The sequence below is a fragment of the Pelophylax lessonae genome (assembly GCF_965119305.1).
Source record: "Pelophylax lessonae genome assembly, chromosome: 5".
In the NCBI taxonomy this organism is placed as follows: domain Eukaryota; kingdom Metazoa; phylum Chordata; class Amphibia; order Anura; family Ranidae; genus Pelophylax; species Pelophylax lessonae.
In genome coordinates, this window is record NC_138772.1 from 62,811,652 (window position 1) to 62,827,920 (window position 16,269).

Consider the following 16,269-nt stretch of genomic DNA (forward strand, 5'->3'; position numbering starts at 1 on the left):
GAAAAAACATATAAACAAAGGCAAATATAAGCATATAACATAGCTGCCATGGAGTGTACTCACGAACCGCAGACCACCAGGGATGGATGCACACCGGACTTATCTCTTTCAAGGGTACCGGCCACCCGCAGCAGCTGGGCTTTTTGGCCAAGGCTGCTACATCTTCGCCCCTCCTCCATACCCCGCAGCAGCTGGGGCTTATTGGAGAGCTCCATACCCGACAGGTAGAGCCATCCATCACCCGGAATCCATCTTCAGGTAGGATATCAGGTAATCCTTTGGAGGACAAAAAAAGAACACGTGTGCTGAACAGGAGCAAAGATTTATGGGAGTGAGGTCCTATGGGTAGGTTTGGAGGCGGGGCCAAACCCGATACGTATGCTGCCATGGAGTCTGTCAGGAAAAGTATTTAGAACCCCCAAACATTAAATATATATTTTTTAGCAAAGACTCTGGAGAATGAAATGGCAGTCGTTGCAATATTATTTGTCACGCTGTATTTGCCCAGTGACAAAAATAAATTTCACTGCATTTAACCACTTTACCACCGGAGGATTTTGCTGTCTTACGTCTGGGCCACTTTTTGCGATTCAGCACTGTGTGACTTTAACTGACAATTGCGCGGTCGTGCGACGCTGTACCCAAACAAAGTTTACCTCCTTTTTTTTCCCACAAACAGAGCTTTCGGACAGGTATCGGACGCGCTTCCTGATTGACCAGGAGGAGGATCGGTGTGACAATAGTGAATTTTCATTCGCTATTGTCACACAATGGGTGGGCTCGGGACGCAATGCTCTGCGCCCCAGGTCCACCCTTTGCATCGCCCTATTAGAGCCTCTGGCTCTAATCAGGTAATGCCAAAAAACAAAAAAGCCCCATTGAACTCCATGCGTCCGGCACACCTGCATGCAGATTAGGGGGCCGGACGCATTGGATGGGGGGGCGCCCTCAGTACACCGGCCGCCACTGTTCTCATCCAAGATTTTACAATACATGGCACCATCTATTGGCCCCTCAATGCTGCAAAGTCGGTCTGTATCTTTAGCAAAGAAACAGCCCCAAAGTATAATGTTTCCACCTCTGTGCATGACTGTAGGGATGGTGTTCTTAGGATCATATCATAGTCAGCATTTTTCTTCCTCCAAACATGGCCATATAGTTACATAGTAGTTGAGGTTGAATAAAGACAATAGTCCATCCAGTTCAACCTGTGTAGGGGTGTGTGTCCGTAATCATCTCTCATACCCCTTCATTAAGAAGGCACATGTGTTGTCATGCCAAGGAACATCTGAATGATTCTGAGAAAGATTGGGAGAAAGTCCTGTGGTCAGATGAGACAAAAATTGAGCTCTTTCGGCATTACCTAGACTCGCCGTGTTTGGAGTAATAAAAATGCTGACTATGACCCTAAGAACACCATCCCTACAGTCATGCACAGAAGTGGAAACAATATGCATTGTTGGGGCTGTTTCTCTTTTAAAGGCACAGACCATCTTTGCCGCATTGAGGGGCCAATGAATGGGGCCATGTATTGTACAATCTTGGAGAACCTTCTTCCCTCAACCAAAGCATTGAAGATGGGTCGTGGATAGGTCTTCCAGCATAACATCTACCCAAAGCATACCGCAAAGGCAATAAAAGAGTGTCTCAAGAAGAAGCACATTAAGGTCATGGAGTGGTCAAGTCAGTCCCCAGACCTTAATCCTATAGAAAATGTATGGAGGGAGCTGAAAATTCAAGTTGCCAAGAGACAGCCAAGAAACCTTAAGGCCCCTTTCACACATGCTGTCCGTTTGTCCGTTTTTCATCCATCCGTTGACGGATGAAAAATGGACATCAATGTATCTCTATGTAAAAACGGATGACAACGGATGATCATCAGTTAACATCCGTTTTCATCTGCTTCCGTCCATGTCCGTTTTTTTGAACGTATGAATGCCCTATTTTTCATCCGTCAAAAAAACAGATCGGACGAAAAACGGATGACAAAGGATGAAAAACGGATGACAACGGATGAAAAATGGATGACAACGGATGAAAAACAGATAACTGATGAAAAACGGATGAAAAACGGATAACAACTGACGAAAAATGGATGAAAAATGGATAACAACTGACGAAAAACGGATGACAACTGATGAAAAACGGATGAAAAATGGATGAAAAACGGATGAAAAACTGATACATTTTGACGTGACTCAACTGATGAACTGAACGGACCGTATGTGTGAAAGGGGCCTAAGGATTTAGAGAAGATCTGTAAAGAAGATTGGACCAAAATCCCTCCTGAGATGTGTGCAAACCTGGTCACCAACTACAAGAAACGTCATACCTCTGTGCTTGCCTACAAGGGTTTTTCCACAAAGTACTAAATCATGTTTTGCTTGGGGATCAAATAATTATTATACTCACTGAATTGCAACTTAATTTATAGCATTTGTTTTCTGTGTTTTTTTCTGGATTTTTGGTTGATATTCTGTCTCTATCATTTAAAATACACCTATGATAAAAATTATAGACCTTTCATTTCTTTGTAAGTGGGCAAACTTACAAAATCCGCAGGGGATCAAATAATTTAGTTTCCCCATTGTAAACATAAATCATTTTTTTTATAGATTATCAAAATATATTATCTGGGTGTCCTGACTCTCTGTAAAATCTATAGATATACATTTTTTTATTTGTTATGTTGGTATATATATATATATATATATATATATATATATATATATATATATATACAGGGCTTTTTTGCTCTGAGAATAGGTGCAGGAACCCCCCCCCCCTTCTGAGTCACCCCTTGTCTCAACCCACCACCCACCTCTGAGCACTGTCCCTTGGTTCCACCCCCTACCCACCTCCCACGCACAACAAAATACCTCACCCAGCAACAAAAGATCCACCCCAGCAAAATTAGACCCCCCCTCCAGTAGCAAAAATGGCTCTCCCAGCAACCAGTATCAATAGATAAGCCAACAATAGACCTCTACCTCAACAGGAGATCCCTACCAACAACATAAGACCCCCCAGCATTAATAGATCCCCCAGCAGCAACAATAGAACCTCACACAATACCAGATCCCTACCAGTGACAATAGATCCCCAAGCAGCCAGCATCATGAGACCCTCCAACACACCCCACACCCCTTGCTATTACATACCTTCAGTGCTGGAGGTGCCGGAACTGCGTTCCACCGCGTTCCTGCTGAAAAAAAGCCCTGTATATATATATATATATATATATATATACATATATATATACAGTATATATATACATATACATATATATATACATATATATATATATATACATACATATATATATATATACATATATACACATATATATATATATATATATATATATATATATATATATATAAGGTTGCACAGAAAAAAAACATCTCTACTAGACAAAATAAAATGAAACATAAAAATTAAATATGATCCCACTCAAAAATGAGAATTACTAACACATTTAAATCCCAAAAAAGAAAGCATAGAGAAGACAGTTTGTGTTTGCACCCGCTGACCTATCAAATTAGGATCACTGTTAGGGCTTGTTTAGACTAAAGGTGGTGTTAAAAATGAGTGGTTGAGCATTGCTTGTAAAGTCCCCCCAACCGCCCCTCCTTAACCACTTAGCGCAAACTGACGTAGACCTACGTAGTTGTGCCGGGATGATGCCTCTAGCTAGAGGCATCATCCCGGTACCGTTTTTTAGAGCCGGCGGACGGCTTTCCGGGGGTAATGACCGATGCGGCTCAGGATCCGCTCAATCGTTACTCGCCCGCCGCCTTCCGCAGCTCTGCCCAGGTCTCCCGTCCCACCGGGAGACCCAAGCAACCAGTCGACGCATCCGCCGGCTGGATGGAGTCCCGATCAAAGCCGGAAGAGGCTTAGATCGGGTCCTGCGATCATGTAACCCGGAGGCGGCGTCCATGACGTCACATCCGGGGTTACTCGGCTGCTAAAGGTGGCAGTTTCAAAAAGTGAATGTATTCAAAAATGCTGTTTTCGGCGTTTTGAATACATTGAAGTGCGGTGGAGGGGTCTAGGGTCTTTTAGACCCCCGATCCCTCCATAAAGAGTACCTGTCACTACATATTGCTGTCACAAGGGATGTTTACATTGCTTGTGACAGCAATAAAAGTGATCAGATTTTTTTTTTTAAAACCTGTCTTAAAATAAAAAAATAAATAGAAAAAAAAAATGTAGTCGCCCCCCGTCGCCATGAGCTTGCGCACGAAAAGAAAATGTATACGGAAAGTCAGGCCACAAATTAAATCACTGTTCAAACCACACATGTGAGGTATCGCCGCGATCGCCAGAGCGTGAGCAATAATTAAAAAAAAAGAGCTACACTCTAACTCTAAACTGGTAACCGGTAAAAAAATTTTAAAGCGTCGCCTATGGAGATTTTTATTGACAGTAGTTTGTCGCTATTCCGCGGGTGTGCGCAATTTTAAACTGTAACATATTGGGTATTTATTTACTTGGCGTGACATCATCTTTCACAATATACAAAAAATGGGCTAACGTTACTGTTTAATTTTTTTTAAATGCAGTGAAATGTGATTTTTCGTAATTTTTTCCCCAAAAAAATGGCGCTTGAAAGACCGCTGCACAAATACCGCATGACAAAAAAGATTGCAATGACTGCCATTTTATTCTCCAGAGTCTTTGCTAAAAACATATATATAATGTTTGGGGGTTTTAAGTAGTTTTCTAGCAAAAAATACTGATTTTAACTTGTAAACAAAAAGTGTCAAAAATGGGCTTGGGTCTAAAGTGGTTAAGTTTACATGATGCATTTGTGATGCTTCAATCCACACCTGTGGCCAAAACTATCCAACATGTCGCGATTGGCCGGTGGCAAGTTCACCTATCGCAGCCCATTTAAATGAATGAGGAAGTGCAGCAAACACCCTGCAACCACATGCAATGAACATGATTGTGGTGCGTTTGTTTAGCAAAAATGGGGTTAAAGCAGCTGGTGAGTAGGCATCACATCACCTCTTCGCCGCCTGTCAATCGCCTCTCACAAGCGATCAGAATGTGGACCACTCTTCAGAGGAGCGGCAGCTTTAGATGTAAGCCTAAACCTGGCCTTACAGTTGTCAGTGACTTGCATCATGCCTGATCACTATTTATTATTATTATTGTGATTATCAGAAGGATGATGACACCATCTGACATCTCCTGGAATGTGCTTCTATGAATATACACCCACTGCACCGCCTTTGGTGTAAAGGCACAGCCAATCAATGATGTTTCTGTAGAGGAAGTCAACTAGGGTCATGTGACAACAAGGTCTGATATGAGGAGAAGCCATTTTTGATCTGGGCACTTTCTGGGTTTGTTTTTGAATGGTGTTGGAAGGGAACAGTGGTACTTTTTAATATAGAAACATGTCAAACCCCTCTGATTGAAGGTTTTAATGTAAAAACCATTGTCAGCAAAAAAAAATAGTTAGTGAAATGGTAAAGGTTCCCATTTTTAACATGGCCGCCCCAGCTTCCTGGCTCCTCCTGTACAGTCAGGGGAGGAAGGAGTCTTGTGTAATAGTACTCCTCCTGGCAGCATGCCCTTATCTGCAGCTGACACACATGCTGTTAGCATGCTTTCCTGTACTGACATACATGGATGATGGTCTGTGCTCCCCTCTGTCCTACATTGACACCACCAAGACCCCTGCACTCCCAGGAGGGATCTGATCATTGGCTGCACTCTAGGACAAGATCAACACAGACAGGACACAGTGCAGGCAGCAGGAGGTCAAAGGTACAGTGACACTAGTGGACATTGTAAAGTACTGGCACATTGTGCGTCCATGGAGCGTGCAACCCCTGGCTAAACTCATGGCTGCCAATGTGTAGGGCTCATTCACACACAGTGCAAATGTCCTATACATTCACCATCTGCCTTGCTGCGCATATTTGTATGTGCTGTAATGCATTGTTTATGCACGCTATAGTGTTAGGTTTTTCTTTTGTTTATTCAAGTACATCGCTTTTTTTCTTTTTTAGATAAGAGTCACCATACACGTTACAATCTGTCTGTACAATCAGCTTAAAGCCCTGTACACATGATCAGAAGGTCGTACAAAAAATTGTTTTCAAAGCGATCGTACGATATTCTGATTGTTAGTACACAGCTTTCATCCCAAATTTTCTGAATGGACAAACATGAAATTTTTTCTCATATGATACCAGATAATGCGTTTTTTTTTTTTAATCAGTACAATTTTTGTCCGAAAATACAATACATTACATCACTTCCAAATTTTTATTCTGTTGTACGAGAATTTTCATACTTTAGTAACCTATTCATTTTCGATATGTAAAAAAAAAAAGGGAAACCGGATGATCATTCGTCCGATAATTTGCCAAAACTATGTAACGTGAGGACCTAACTAACTTATCCAATCAGGCAGGTCCTTGTACTATACATAGTTGGTGGTAGATCTAAAGAAGATTGTACAATAAGATTGTAGTGTGTGACTAGCTTAACCACTTTACCCCCAGCCACTGTGCTGCTACTGCGGCACAGTGGCTCGTTCCCATCCAGCGACGTAGACCTACGTCGCTGGACTCCTCCCCCTGTAGGCGGCGCTCCCGCTGTTTTCAGTCACAGCGGGAGGTGGGCCAGGGGAGGAGCAGCAGGGATCGCCGCCGCTCTTCCCCGATCGTCGGGGAATCGAGTGAGGAGATCCGCCCGCCTGTGTAAACAGAGCGGGTGGATCTCCTAAGTGACAGGGACTGACAGATCGGAGTGTTCAGCATAGCTGAACATCCGATCTGTCACTCAGTCACCTCCCCCCCCCACACATCAGTAAGCACCAGGCATACATTAACCCCTCCCTCTCCAATAAAATTAACCCCTTCACTGCCAGTGTCATTTTTACAGTAACAGTGCATATATATAGCACTGATTACTGCAGTAATGTCACTGGTACCCCCAAAAGTGTCAAAAATGTCAGTCAAGGGTCCGATCTGTCCGCCGCAATGTCGCAGTCCCGCAAAAAGAATCGCAGATCGCTGCCATTACGCGTTAAAAAAAAACACCAAAAATGACAGAAATCTTTCCCGTAGTTAGTAAACGCAATAACTTTTGCGCAAACCAATCAAAATACGCTTATCGTGATTTTTTTTACCAAACATAGGTAGCAGAAAACAAATTGGCCAAAAATTTAAAAAAAATTTGATTTTTAAATTTTTTTGGGGGGGGGGGGGATTTCATATAAAAAAATGTTAAAAATATTGTTATTTTTTCAAAATAAACGCTTTTTTTTTGTTTATAGCGCAAAAAGTAAAAAGCGTACAGGTGATCAAATACCACCAAAAGAAAGCTCTGTTTGTGGGAAAAAAAGGACATAAATTTTGTTTGGGTACGGCGTCGCACGACCGCGCAATTGTCAGTTAAAGTCGCACAGCGCCGAATCGCAAAAAGTGGCCTGGACGTAAGACAGCAAAATCCTCCAGTGGTAAAGTGGTTAAAGCGGAGTTCCAGCCTCAAAATCGAACAACAAAAGTTGTATAGTGAGTATCCAGCTTTACTTAACCACTGCAATACAGGGCACTTTCACCCCCTCCTGTCCAGGCCAATTTTCAACATTCAGCGGTGTCGCACTTTTAGAGCCGGTTCACACTTCTGCGTGTGCCGGGTTCGCATGTCATGTCGGAGCGCACTGCTCCGACATGACATGCGATCAGCTGTGCGGTGCGAGTTTAGCCATACAGTTTGTATGGCTAAATTCGCACCGCACCCGCAGCAAAGACGCACAGGAGGCATTTTTGCTGCCGCATCAGGATCGGATCGCACAGCGGTTCACACTTGTGCGATCCGATCCTGTGCGAACTGCACGATCGCACTGCGATATGCGATCAAACTGGGGGTGTCGTTAAGATTACATTGACACCCCCAGCGGATCGCATATGGCAGTGTGAACTGCCGGGGGTGCGTGTGCGATGCGGGAACAGGCTGCGAATTCGCAGCCTTCCCGCATCGCAATAGTGTGAACCGAGCCTTAATGACAATTGCGCAGTCATGCAGCACTGTACCCATATGACATGTTTATACTTTTTTTCCCACAAATATAGCTTTCTTTTGGTGGTATTGATTCATCACTGTTGTTTTTTTTTTTTTTTTTTTTTGCTAAACAAATAGAAAAAAGACTGAAAATTTTGAAAAAAAAAAAAAAAAAGTTTTCTTTGTTTCTGTTACTAAATTTTGTAAATAAGTACGTTTTTCCTTCACTGACGGGCACTGATGAGACGGCCCTGATGGCTGGCACAGATGAGCACTGATGAGGCATGGACAGGCAGCACTGATGAGCACTGGTTGGCATCCCTGGTGGGCACTGGTTGACACTCTAGCTGGGCACTTGTGGGCATCCTTGATGAGTCTGCACTAATAATCAATGCGCTGATTATCAGCTCAGACCCCCCTGTCAGGGGAGCTGCTTATCGCCTCTCCTCTACAAGCACTTTGTCAGCGCGAATAGAGGAAAATCCGATAACCGGCAATTCCTGGTTACGATATAATCAGCTGTGATTGGACACAGCTGACCACATGGTACGTCATAGGCTCTTTACCGAGATCAGAGATGCGGTGTGTCAGAGCGGCACACTGCACTACCGATCGCAGCGCTGCGCGCCCTTGGCTTGTCCTGCTGGATCTCATATGACGCCCAGTCAGGATAATGAAACCACCACCCGGCCGTCATTTTGCTATAGGCCAGATGGGATGTGATTAAAGTGGAACTTTAGTCAGGAAATTAGGTCCTGCTAGATTACTCCAGGCTGGCCCCTTATACAGGTATATACATAGTAGGTGAGGTTGAATAAAGACAATAGTCCATCCAGTTCAACCTGTGTAGGTGTGTATGGCCGTAATCATCTCTCATACCCCTGAATGTTCTGATCCTTGAGATGTACATCTAAGAGTCTTTTGAAAGCCACCATACTTCCTGCAGAAACCACTTCTTGTGGTAGAGAATTCCACAATCTTGTAGCCCTAACAGTAAAGAACCCCCCACGTTGCCTGAGGTTAAAATGCTTCTCCTCTAATCGCATTGTATGCCCTCTTGTCCTCATGCAATCCTTGCGACTGAATTGCTTTTTTTCTATGCCGAAATCACCATTGAGGTATTTATAAATTGCTATCATGTCCCCTCTCAGGCGTCTCTTCTCCAGGGAGAATAAATCAAGCGATTGCAGACGCTCTTCATAATTAAGGTCCTCCAATCCCCTAATTAGTTTAGTTGCCCTTCTCTGGACTCTCTCCAGCTCCAACACATTCCTCCTGAGGACTGGCGACCAGAACTGGACAGAATACTCCAGATGTGGTCGGACCAGAGTTTTATAAAGTGGTAGGATTATAGTTTTATCTCTGGAATACATCCCTTTCTTTATGCATGCTAATATTCTGCTAACTTTGGCAGCTGCCGCTTGACATTGCATGCTATTGCCTAGTCTATCCTCTACCAAGACTCCCAGATCTTTCTCCATTTTTGATTCCCCCAAGGGTTCCCCCCCTAAAGTGTATTGTGCTTTTATGTTTTTAGTCCAGAAGTGCAAAATCTTACACTTCTCCACATTAAACCTCATTTGCCAAGTCGTTGCCCACTCTATTATTTTGTCCAGGTCATTCTGTAGAATATCTGCTTCATGCTGTGCAGTTATTGCCCTGCCCAATTTTGTGTCATCTGCAAAAACTGATATCGAACTACTGATCCCGTCCTCAAAGCTGTTTTCTGAATAAATTGAACAAGGTTGGTCCTGGGACTGAGCCTTGGGGGACCCCGCTTACCACCTCAGACCAGTCTAAGTATACGCTGTTTATTACCACCCTTTGGACACGCCCTTTTAGCCAGTTCCGTATCCAAGAGCAAACCCTGCGGTCGATGCCTGCAGACCTTATTTTATAAATTAAGCGCTTGTGGGGAACTGTATCAAATGCCTTAGCGGAATCCAAGTACACCACATCCACTGGTCTGCCCCTATCTAGCTCACAGCTCACCTCCTCATAGAATGCTAAGAGATTGGTTTGACAAGAACGCCCATTTGTAAACCCATGCTGATTACTGCTGATGTTGTTGTCTTTAGCAAACTCTACGATATAGTCCCTTATCATCCCCTCCAGAAGTTTACATACTATCGATGTCCGACTGACAGGCCTATAATTTCCCGGGATATGCCTCTACCCTTTTTTGAATATCGGAATCACGTTAGCTTTCCTCCAATCCCCTGGTACATCTCCTGTCCTAATACTGTCAACAAAGATCAGGAACAGTGGTCTAGATATAATCTTACTGAGTTTTTGAGTACTCTTGGATGTACACCATCCGGGCCTGGTGATTTGTTTGTGTTAATTTTATCCAGCCTTTCCCTGATTTCACCCTCTGTTAGCCATAGAGGCAAGTCCTGTGTATTACTGCTAACCATACAGTCGTGGTCAGTGAACCCCTACTTTTCCTGTGTAAAGACTGACGAGAAAAAAACGTTCAGCACGGTTGCTTTTTCAGTGTCCTCTGTAACCATCCTCCCATCATCGTTAATTATGTGTGCAATATGCTCTGCCCCAGTTTTTTTGCTGTTGATATATTTAAAGAATTTCTTTTGATTCTTTTTACTATCCTCCGCTTACTATCCTCCGCTATTTGTCTCTCAAAGTTGATTTTCGCCATTTTGATTTCGTATTTACTTTTCTTATTTGCCTCCTTGTATTGCTCGAAAGCCGATACGGTGCCCTCTGATTTTTATTTCTTGAAGGCCATTTTTTTTCCCCTAATACGTTTTTTAACATTACGGTTTAGCTAGCCAGGTTTGGCTTTGTCTCTTTTAAATCTATTTCCCATAGGAATGAACTGCAAGATGCATTTGTTTAATATGTTCCTAAAGCATTCCCATTTTTCCACTGTGGTCAGTGTTCCCAGGGATTTGTCCCAGTTTACCCTTTCCATCAATGAGCACAATTTTGGAAAGTTTGCCCTTCTGAAGTTTTTAGGGTTCTTATGTTCCCCACTTGCCTTGTTATATTGTTATTTACGCTAAAGGTGATCATCCTGTGATCGCTAGAGCCCAGGTAGTCCTCGACTCCTACCTCTGAGATTAGGTCTGGATCATTCGTGATCAATAGATCCAGGACTGCATTTTCTCTAGTAGGAGAATCCACCAACTGTGACATGTAGTTGTCCTGTAAGGTTTCCATGTAGTCCCCTCTTCCCAGTCAATGTCGGGATAATTTAAGTCCCCCAATATGATGACTGATCCCAGTTTTGCCACTTTACCCAACAGTGGTATAAATTCCAGCTCTACCTCCTCCCTTTGGTTGGGTGGCCTATAGCAAACCCCCACAATTACTTTTCCCTTTTTTTCTTCCCTATGGAGTTCTACCCACACGGATTCTAACTCCATACTCATCCCTTCCATAATATCACTCCTCTCTATCACCCTTGCATTATTCTTGACATAGAGACATACCCCTCCCCCTCTTTTTCCTACCCTGTCCTTCCGGTACACCGTATACCCTTGGATATTGGCCAGCCAGTCATGTGAGGGGTCGAACCAAGTTTCCGTTATTCCCACAAGGTCTATGTCTTCCTCATGTACTAACATTTCCAACTCATCCATTTTATTAGCTAGGCTCCTTGCATTAGCATATACCCCTCTTAGTTTTGTGGAAGTTGATCGTGAATGGTGATTATGTTTATTCCTGTTTGGTCTGAGGTTTTCCCTCACAGACAGACCCCCCTATTGACGTTATGGAACTACTGTCGCTGCTGACTCTATTATTGCCTTCTGTCATTTGTTCCCTCCTGACTGACTCTACTTCTGAGCCCTCCCCCCGTCTTCTTGTTTAAAAGCCCCTCCAACTTGGTGGCCATCTTTCTCCCCAAAAGAGCTGTACCGTCCCCATTAAGGTGCAGCCCATCCTTACTAAAGAGACGGTAGCCGACTGAGAAGTCAGCCCAGTTCTCCAGGAACCCAAACCCCTCCTTCCTACACCAATTCCTCAGCCACTTGTTAAGTTCCCTAAGCTCCTTCTGCCTCTCCTGTGTGGTTTGAGGTACCGGCAGTATTTCAGAGAAAACCACCTTGGAGGTCCTATTCCTCAATCTATTCCCTAAGTCCCTGAAATCGTTCTTTAGGATCCTCCACCTTCCTTTTACTTGGTCATTAGTGCCCACATGCACCATAACCTCTGGGTCATCCCCACCCCCGCCCAATAATCTGTCTACCCGATCCGCGATATGCCGAACTCGAGCGCCTGGTAAACAACATATTGTTCGGCTACCGCAATCTTTTCGACAGATTGCCCTCTCTGTCCTCTTGATGATTGAGTCCCCAACTACCACAACCAGTCTAACCTTTCCTGAATCTCGGCCCCCCTTCTTCCTGGAGCCGCCACTCCCCTGGCAGCTGGGGGAGGGCGCCTGCTCCAGCACTGCCCCCCCTGAGCTGATATCCCCCTCAACCTGCAACTTGGCAAATTTGTTAGGGTGTACCAACTCAGGACTGGCCTCCCTGACACTCATCCCTCTACCCTTCCTAAAGGTCACCCAACTGCCTACCTCTGATGCCTGCGTCTCCTCTACTCCTCCTTCCTCTATGCCAGCCCCTGCCAGCGCCTGATGGGTAATGTCGAAGCTCCTTTCCAGGTTGTTGATGCTACGCAGTGTTGCCACTATGTATTCTAGATCCAGGATCGCACACATCCTGCACAGCAGTATTCGCCCTCGATTGGTTCATCAAGGAACGTATACATGGAGCAAGAAGTGCACTGAGTGGCATCCCCAATCCTGTCGGACATTATTACCCACTACTCTATGGGGATAATTAGTAATGACCTGCTATTCCTTACCTACACTACCTCTATCTCCCCTGGTACTAAACCTGGGGTACTCACCAGTCGCTAAGATACTCACCAGTCGCTATGATACTCAGTCGTTAAGATACTCACCAGTTGCTAAGATACTTACCAGTCCTCCCAGGCACTCAGTCGCAGAGCACGCACAGTCATTCGCAGGGCACAGTCAGTCGCAGGGCACCGTCAGTCGTGGTCAGTCGCAGGGCACCGTCAGTTGCAGAGCGCAAACAGTCGCAGGGCACCATCAGTCGTAGGGCACCATCAGTCGCAGAGCGCAGTCAGCCGTGGTCAGTCGCAGGGCACAGTCAGTCGCAGAGCACAGTCAGTCAGTCACAGATCGCTATCAGTCACAGAGCACGGTCAGTTAGTCACAGATCGCTATCAGTCGCAGATCACGGTCAGTCAGTCAGTCACAGATCGCTTGAAAACATTAAAAACAAGTGCCGATACTGTTTAAAATCCAGTAATACACTGTCTCACCTTGCTCTGCACATACTCAGTTGCCCTCTATTTTTTGGCACTGTGCTGAAAATTTGGAGGCCGATCTGCTGACAGCCTAAAGATTTACTGCTGCTTAGGGGTTCAGGGGTTCGGGGCTTCAGCAAAATGGCAGCCTCCAGCAAGAAGAAACAGGAGCAATGCTGGAGGCATTTTACAGCACGCACTAATTTTGGTAGCATAATTATTAATGTAGAATGTACCGTATATACTCGAGTATAAGCCGAGTTTTTTAGCACATTTTTTTGTGCTGAAAACGTCCCCCTTGGCTTATACTCAAGTCAAGAAAAAAAAAAAAAAGTCCCTGGCCGCTCCGACGTGCTTAAGCTTTAAAAATGGCGCCGCCCGGCGCATACATGTCACCGAGCATGCGCCGCCGCCGCTCGGGAGAGGCCGGGAATAGCCGAAAGTATACGAGCGGCGGCGGCGCGTGCGCAATGACGTGTCGGCGCCAGGGCGGCGCCATTTTTAAAATAAAGGCGCCTCTGGAACAGGTAAGTGAAACAGCTGCACTACCTGCCATTATGCAGGGCTGCGGGCATACTACAAGGGATGCAGTGCTACGGGCATGGTCCACCTGTACCACGCCCACAGCACTGCATCTCCTGTAGTATGTCCACAACCCTGGATCCTCTTGTACCATGCCAGTACCCTGCATTCTCCTGCACCATGCCAGTACCCTGTATTCTCCTGTACCATGCCAGTACCCTGCATTCTCCTGTACCATGCCAGTACCCTGCATTCTCCTGCACCATGCCAGTACCCTGCATTCTCCTGCACCATGCCAGTACCCTGCATTTTCCTGCACCATGCCAGTACCCTGCATTCTCCTGTACCATGCCAGTACCCTGCATTCTCCTGTACCATGCCAGTACCCTGCATTCTCCTGCACCATGCCAGTACCCTGCATTCTCCTGCACCATGCCAGTACCCTGCATTCTCCTGCACCATGCCAGTCACCTGGCATTCTCCTGCACCATGCCAGTCACCTGGCATTCTCCTGCACCATGCCAGTCATCCTGCATTCTCGCACCATGCCAGTCACCCTGCATTCTCCTGTACCATGCCAGTACCCTGCATTCTCCTGTACCATGCCAGTCACCCTGCATTCTCCTGTACTATGCCCGCCGCCCTGCATTCTCACCCTAGGCTTATACTCGAGTCAATGATTTTCCCATCTTTTTGTGGTAAAAGTAGGGGCCTCGGCTTATACTCGGGTCGGCTTATACTCGAGTATATACGGTATGTTCCTTGCCAAAGAACATTCTTTTTTTTTTTTATCAAGTTTTTTATGGATAAAGTTCCACTTTAATCCTGACCCCTGCAATCTGCATGAAATACTACTGACCTCTGCACTCTGCGTTACTTACTACTGATCCCTGAAATCCTAATTAACAGGCCCTTGCTAGTTTAAAAAAGAAAGCTGCACTGTGGTGATCTTCAAACTCCTTCATTTGATATGGTTAGATCTTCACAATAAAATTTTTAAATCCCAAGCAACATTAATAGCTGACCTGCAGAAAATGTTGTTCAGGAAAGCTTGAGTTTTACTTTAAGACCTGCAGAGTGTGATGGAGGAGTCATAGATTTTGCACCCTAGTCTGATATAGAACTGATTTATCCATGGATTCTTGTTCAATTCTTTTTTTTTTTTTTTTTTTTATTCTGCAGAAATATGAAGGAACAGGATGAACCGGTGCTTTCATCCACCAACATCACACCTCTACAGCAGATCATTGCCTCTTCAGCTGGAGCTCTGCTTACATCCCTTTTCGGTAAGAGCCAAGTGTCCTGGTGTTTCCTGTATATATGCGGGTTTAAACACCACCCTAAACATTCGCCACTGCCAAACAAACAGTGGCAGACTCTGTCATCTCAATGTAACCCATGACCTTTGGGAAGTCCTATTTGTCATGGTTGTACCGGGACTGGGAAAATCCACAGCCCATATCTGTGCCACAGCTAGATGTCTAATAACCGAGTCCCTCAATGGCAAACCAACAACTACTAAATGGATGTACAACATAAAAACTAGGTTGTACACTCTGCTGTTCAGTCTGGATGCCTTCATCAAAATTTGGTTGTCATGGGTAGGTTCAAATTGCGACACAGTGGTGTAGTCATTAGCACTTTCACCTAGCAGCAAGAGGGTCGCTAGTTCGAATCCCAACCACGACACTACCTGCCTGGAGTTTGCATGTTCTCCCTGTGCCTGCATGGGTTTCCTCCGGGTACTCCGGTTTCCTCCCACACTCCAAAGACATGCTGGTAGGTTAATTGGATCCTGTATAAAAAAAATAAAAAGAAAATGGCCCTACTATGTACAGTGGGTACGGAAAGTATTCAGACCCCCTTAAATATTTCTCTCTTTGTTATATTGCAGCCATTTGCTAAAATCATTTAAGTTCATTCTTCTTCCTCATGAATGTACACATAGCACCCCATACTGACAGAAAAACACAGAATTGTTGACATTGTTGCAGATTTATTAAAAAAGAAAAACTGAAATATCACATGGTCCTAAGTATTCAGACCCTTTGCTCAGTATTTAGTAGAAGCCCCCTTTTGATCTAATACAGCCAGGAGTCTTTTTGGGAAAGATGCAACAAGTCTTTCACACCTGGATTTGGGGATCCTCTGCCATTCCTCCTTGCAGATCCTCTCCAGTTCTGTCAGGTTGGATGGTAAACGTTGAAGGACAGCCATTTTTAGGTCTCTCCAGAGATGCTCAATTGGGTTTAATGCCCCATACACACGTGCAGATTATCTGCAGACTTACCAAAACCATATAATATGAGGTCAAACCTAAACGCTTTCAATTTGTATGCAATCCGGCAGGCCCTTGCACTACATAGAAAAGGTAAGTCTGCAGACAAAAGTCTGCAGATAATCTGCATG

General features: G+C 44.7%; 1 protein-coding gene across 2 annotated transcripts in view; it reads left to right on the forward strand.

The window, feature by feature from the left end:
* Positions 1 to 5,555: 5,555 nt before the first annotated feature.
* SLC25A40 (solute carrier family 25 member 40) overlaps positions 5,556 to 16,269 on the forward strand; it is a 73,158-nt gene continuing 62,444 nt past the window's right edge. For both annotated transcript variants that reach the window (XM_082258736.1, XM_082258737.1), the window contains exons 1-2: positions 5,556 to 5,784; positions 15,043 to 15,146. In XM_082258736.1, coding sequence (XP_082114862.1) covers positions 15,047 to 15,146 — 100 coding nt within the window. In that variant the 5' untranslated portion in view covers positions 5,556 to 5,784; positions 15,043 to 15,046. The remainder of the gene's footprint in view (positions 5,785 to 15,042; positions 15,147 to 16,269) is intronic.